Source organism: Manihot esculenta, chromosome 16 (genome assembly GCF_001659605.2).
Source record: "Manihot esculenta cultivar AM560-2 chromosome 16, M.esculenta_v8, whole genome shotgun sequence".
Classification (NCBI taxonomy): Eukaryota; Viridiplantae; Streptophyta; class Magnoliopsida; order Malpighiales; family Euphorbiaceae; genus Manihot; species Manihot esculenta.
The window spans coordinates 913,752-920,144 of NC_035176.2; the positions used below are offsets into that span (position 1 = coordinate 913,752).

A 6,393-nucleotide genomic window follows, 5' to 3' on the forward strand; every position below is an offset into this window, starting at 1 on the left:
GATAAAAATAAAACATAACTCAAAAATTGAGTGATTCTAACTAAAAAAATTTATATAGATATATGTGGTCGTGTTTAGAATTTATGAAGAGTCAAGCATGATTTTACCTTTCGTAGATATTCACATCACTTGTTTAATTTTTATACCTAGTTAAGTCCACAGACATGGATGTTGTGACTTTGGTTGAGCCAATCGGGAGACAGATTGGCCATTTTATTCACTATAGAAGTAACACTGTGAAACTCCAGGAGCAAGTTAAAATACTTGAAGGGGTGAGGGATGACTTGCAGGTATCTGTTGATGCAGCAAAGAGGAATGGTGAGGTGATCAGAAAAGAGGTTCAGAATTGGACATCAATGGTTGATGGGATTCTATCAGAGGCTAACAAACTTCTTGAAAAGGCTTCCAAAGTAAGGTTTCATAATTTGGCTACACGCTATCAGCTAAGCAGGAAAGCACAAGAGAAAACAATGGAAATTGAAAAACAGAAAAATGAAGGCAAGTTTGATAGAGTTTCCAATCCTGCACCTCCGCCACCATTATTGTTTCCATCTCAAGAAGATATTGTGATTTTCGAAAGCAGAGAACGACAAGTAGAGGAGATTATGGAGGCCTTGAAGGACAACAAAACCAACTTCATTGGGATATACGGAATGGGAGGGGTGGGTAAAACTACCCTGGTGAAACAAGTTGTTAAAAGGGCTCAACAAGACAGGCTGTTTCCTACTATTGCAATGGTTGTGGTGTCACAAACCATTGAAGTGAAAAAGATTCAAGACCAGATAGCAGAGAGGTTGGGTTTGAAATTAGATGAGGCTAACGAACAAAATCGAGTAAGCCGGTTGCTGGCTAGATTGAAGGAAGAGAACAAAGTGCTCATTATCTTGGATGATATTTGGGCTAGACTCGATCTTGCAACTGTGGGCATTCCACTTGGCCGTGATCATGCAAGTTGCAAAATTATTGTCACAACACGTCGTAAACAAGTGTGTGACGCTATGGTCGACACAAGGAGTGAGACTGCAAAAGTCATCCCTATTAATATTTTATCTGAAAACGAATCATGGGTCTTGCTTAAAAAGAATGCAGGCGCTCAGATTGAGTCTCCGACTTTGAATTCCTTTGCAAAAGATATTCTCAGAGAATGTGGAGGCTTGCCTATAGCTCTTGTGACAGTGGGAAGGGCAATGAGAGGCAAAGATCCTGATGAATGGCAAGAGGCAGTTAGAGAGCTAAGGAAATCACAGCCAGAAACCATTGAAGGGATGGATGAAGATGTGTACAGATGTCTTCAGTTCAGCTATACTTACCTGAAAGATAAGAAAGCCATGAAAGTTTTCAAGTTATGTTGTTTATTTCCTGAGGATTTTAACATCCGTATAGAAGACCTGGTAAGATATGGGTTTGGACTGAAAATATTTGAAGATATGAGAATGGAGGATGCAAGACGAAGTGCTCATTCCATCATAAAAAATCTCAAAGATTCTTGTTTATTATTGGGAAGTGATGAGGAAGGCTGCGTAAAAATGCATGATGTCGTGCGTGATGTTGCCTTATCAATGGCGTCAGATTATTTTGTTAGAGATGGTGTCAAAATGTTGGAGGATTGGCCGGATAAGGAAGAGATGAAGCGTTATACTGGCATCTCAATAATGCAAAATCAGGTTTCTAAATTTCCCGATGCTTGGGATAGCCCAAATCTAAAGATATTATTGATGGATATTGAAAAAACTCGTTTAGTTCATTTGTGGGAGAAGGCGATGCACATGCCAGCAACGGTCTTGAGAGGGATGAAAGCCCTTCAAGTTTTTCATCGGAGAGATAGTAGTAGGGAAAGTACTATGTCAATATCTTTTCGGTTCTTGGAACTAGAATTTAGTCAATTAACCAATCTTCGGACGTTGATGCTTCAGTATTATAAGATTGTTGACACCACTCCAATTGGGAAGCTGAAGATGCTTGAAATTCTCAGCTTGAAGAATTGTGAGTTCCGAAAGCCATTCAGTACAATAGGGAAGTTGACTAATCTAAGGTTACTGGATGTGGAATTTTCTTCTCTTGATGGCGTCTTTTCTTCCATATTTCCAATCAATGCTATGTCTACTCTGTCCCGATTAGAAGAATTGTACTTCCTTTCTTTTGATATGTTAAGACCCACACAGTTCCCATTTTCCGTTTCTACATCCCTTACTAATTTTGTATCCTTCGATGACTTGAACATAACAGTTTTGAAAACCCTTTCTCGCTTGACCACCCTTACAATTGACATTCAAACCATTCCCGAAGGCTTTATGTTCCCAGAGTTGAAGGTTTTCAAAATTCGTTGGGGAAGCCGGAGACGCCTTAGAGTAAAAGAAAAGCTGATTAATGCATTTTTATCTCAAGTTGAAGGATTTAATTATTTGGGTCTTTGTGGTGAATTCGAGGGCGGGAGTAATATCACAATTTCATCACTAGTTTGTATGAAGCCATTAATGCCAAGAACAAATTTTCTGTATTTAGATTCACTTGAAGAGTTTAAGAATATCAATCCTTGCTTATTATTAGGTGATTTAGATGCTTTGAAGATACTAGTGATTGTCAATTGTCCTAGTTTCGCTTACTTGATCAACGCTGAAGAGTTTCTTGGAAGGTATGCTTTGTTGCCGGAACTGGAAGGACTGTGTTTTGAGGATTTGGACACCTTCAAAGCATTATGCAATGGTGAACTACCTTCTGGAACTTCCTTGTCCATGAGGAAGCTCAAATACTTGACCTTTTTTAGATGTCCAGAATTGTTGAATATTTTCACTTTACCCAATCCACAGCAAGAATTCGAGCAACTCCAAGTTGTTGAAGAGAAAGGAATGAAGAACATATCGAAGGGCCCCACTGAGTTGTTGCATCTGCCCAAGCTACAAATCGTATGCATTAATGGGTGCCAGAAATTAAAAGTTATATTTCCTGCTTCTATTGCTCGAGGACTAGAGCAGCTGAAAGAACTTGAATTAGAAGACTGTGATCAATTAGAAGCAATTGTTGCAGAAAGGGAAGAAGAGGAAAAGAGGATTGACAAAGTGGTGTTCTCTCAATTAATAAGCATTAGGTTATACAAGCTTTACAATATTAAAGCTTTTTGCATGGATAACTTACCTTTGAAATGGCCATCCTTGGAAGAGTTATCTGTGGATTCTTGCCCTAAAATGAAGACATTCGCTGCTTCTGATGGAAACCAGATCAAACCGAAGTTGAAGGAAATCAAAATAAATACCAATTACATAAAGTTTGATGGAACAAACTTAAATACAATTATGAAATATCACAACAAAGAGGAGGTACGTACCGTTTTATCATTTTAATTGTGTTTAAACCTATAACAAAGCGTTTGACCTTCCATGTTGTTTGTATTTGTGATTCATGGAGTTGCAGATTCAAGCGATGAACAATTGAAGATGTGTCCAATGTTAAAAGGCAAAATAAATAAAAAAGAGATATACTGATTGAAAATGACTATAAACTTCACTGCAATTCTGAAAAATTTTTATTCTTATAAATTTTTTATTTTTATTTCAGGTGCAAGGTTTTTAATCCTTATATCATTGCAGCCAGGAGTGGAAAATGGCAGCATGGAGTAGTTTATGAATTTGTTTAATGTTAGGCATTATTTATTATTTGTGATATCAATATTATTTTAATAAGTTTAGCATGCCATATTTAATATCATTAAAAATAAATGGACTGATAAATATATTATGTTTCTTATTATTATTTATGAATTTTAAATGTAAAATTAAAATACTATAATAATAAATTTTATCCTCTATAATTTTTATAAATATCTAATTTTATATTATGTGTATATCAATATATAAAATAGTGAGAATTCGTCCATAAAAATTTAATCACAGTTCAGATGCATTTGAAATTAATTTTAAAAATTTTTTAAAAAATATTTTTATGCCATAAAAAATAATAAAAAATAAATTAAATTAAATAGTAAAAAATAAATAAAATTAAATAATAATAAAAAAATGAAAATTGAAATTAGAGGTAAAATGACATTTTTCCTTCCTTTTAGGCTTTCCCATGGATTTTAACTTCCAATTAGATCTTAAAAAAAAAAGTGGGTTAGACTTAAAAAGGAAGAGGTGGTAGAATGAGCTACTCACCTTAGCCAATTCGGCCCACCCAAAGAAATAATGTGTGAATTTTGCTTTTAGGGAGACCCTTGGGTGGTTTAATTATGGAACATTTTAATTAAAAATCAGTCTAAAAACCCATACAACAGCCGACCACATTAAAAAGAGGTGAGAATTTACCTAAAAACCCTAACAACCAATCTTCTTCTCTCAATTAATCACAGTTCAGATGCATTTGAATTTGTTTAATACCTTTCTTATTATTTTTAATGTAAAATCTGAAAATAATACAAATTATGTGCATGAATCAATATGAGCAATCAATTCTGTTTAGATTTTTCATTTTGATCGAAATAAAATTATGGCTCCGAATCAATTTTCATATATTTTTTGCATTTTTCTGATATTTTTTGAATAAATTATAGACTTTTAAAATTATAAAGAAAATTTAAAATTTTAAGTTTAAAATCAATTTTGAGAAATATATTATAAATTTTAGATTCTGAGTTTCTCACGTAATATAGTGTCATATCATTTAAAATATTGGTAAACAGATTTTAATATGTATTGTGATAAACTTAATGCAATGGTAATATCTCAAAAAACATAATTTTTTTATTATTTACTTTTTTTTATATATTTTATGATATTTTTATAAAATTTCATAATTTTTTTTAACATATTTACTCTTTTTCTTTAAATTTTATTTTTGGTGTCATGTGAGATTTTTCAATAGGTCTAATTTTGATATTTTTGTGTGATTAGATATTTTTTTTATATATTTTGATCTATAATTATATATTATTAACATAAATTTAAGTATTATAACGGGCTGTAAATAAAGGTTAGGGTTCCTCTTTTAGTGCTTGCATAGGCTGAATAGGTCTTCCACAATTGGGAAAAATTTTTACTTTCTGTTGTTTTGGATTTAATTTCCTTTTGTTTCAAATTTGAATTAATAGTTTAATTGCTGTAACTCTCTTTGTTCTAATCAGTTCATGCTTTATTTAATTTATTTTTGTCATATTTTAATTATTTGTATGATCTTATTTGAATGACTTTTTAGCAGCTTGTGGATTTACTGCCGCTGTTTTGTCCCTATCGATAGATTCGAAAAAAATTGATTTATATATAATAGCTATCATGAAATTACTAAATAATTTAGATTAATTATTTTGAGTCAAGTGAAAAGTGGGTTCAAAAATTATTTAGACCAGTTTAGACCGAACTATTTTCGATTGGTATCAGAGCCACCTTGAATCAGATAAATTATGTGGAGCCGGCAGCTGTTCTGTCCCAGATCGATGAAACTATTAAATAACTTAAGTTAACCATTTTAGATCAAGTAAAAAGTGGGTTCAAAAGTTATTTGAGCATTTTAACCGAGCTTTCAAAAGTTATTTGAGTCAATTTGAGCCTAACTGTTTCAATTTATCAGTCTTCTCCCAAATATCTCTCTTATTTTTCAAAATTTATAATATAGTGGTATAATTATCTTTCCTTATTTTTATATTTTAATAGATTATTAATTAAAATTATAAAAAGTATTATCATATAACTTATAATAAAATCAGATGTAAAGTGAAAAAAATGTTACCAGAATATTTATATAAAAATAAGATACAGAATATCAACGTGAATAAAAATTATCATATCTTAATATATAAAAGAATATTAAAAATTTATTCATTAAAATAAATCATTTTTCATTAATTGCAATTAATTTAGTAATATTAAATTCTTCTCTCAAATTTAAATCCCATAGACAAATGAAAAAAATTGCTATAACTCTCTTTGTTCTAATCAGTTCATGCTTTATTTAATTGCTATAACTCTCAAATTTAATATTAATTTAGTAATATTAAATTTTTTACTTCCTTTCTGTTGTTTTGGATTTTTTTTTTTTTTTTGAAATAGGGAGTGGGGGAGTCGAACCTTTGACCTCACAAGGTTACAAGGATGCACTTTCCGCCAGGCTAAGCCTCGGAGTGCGTTGTTTTGGATTTAATTTCCTTTTGTTTTAAATTTGAATTAATAGTTTAATTGCTATAACTCTCTTTGTTCTAATCAGTTCATGCTTTATTTAATTTATTTTTATCATATTTTAATTATTTATATGATCTTACTTGATTTCTTTTCTTATTTTAATTATTTGTGTAACGGTCAACCACTTACTTGCGAATTTGCGGTCGCTGTTTCATTCCACAATCGGTAAATTTAAAAAAAAAATAATTTATATATAATAACTAATACGAAATTACTAAATAACTTGGAT

The 6,393-nt window shown here is 31.4% G+C and overlaps 1 protein-coding gene across 1 annotated transcript; it reads left to right on the forward strand.

Moving 5' to 3' along the window:
* LOC110602930 (disease resistance protein At4g27190) lies at nucleotides 1–3,703 on the forward strand. The gene is made up of 2 exons (XM_021740532.2): nucleotides 1–3,314; nucleotides 3,553–3,703. Exons 1-2 carry the CDS (start codon nucleotides 165–167, stop codon nucleotides 3,565–3,567), a joined length of 3,165 nt encoding a protein of 1,054 aa, XP_021596224.1. The 5' UTR covers nucleotides 1–164; the 3' UTR covers nucleotides 3,568–3,703.
* The last annotated feature ends 2,690 nt before the right edge of the window (nucleotides 3,704–6,393 follow it).

Excerpts from the sequence above, each read along its gene's own strand:
- LOC110602930 (XM_021740532.2), top strand. The coding sequence starts at position 165 with ATGGATGTTGTGACTTTGGTTGAGCCAATCGGGAGACAGATTGGCCAT.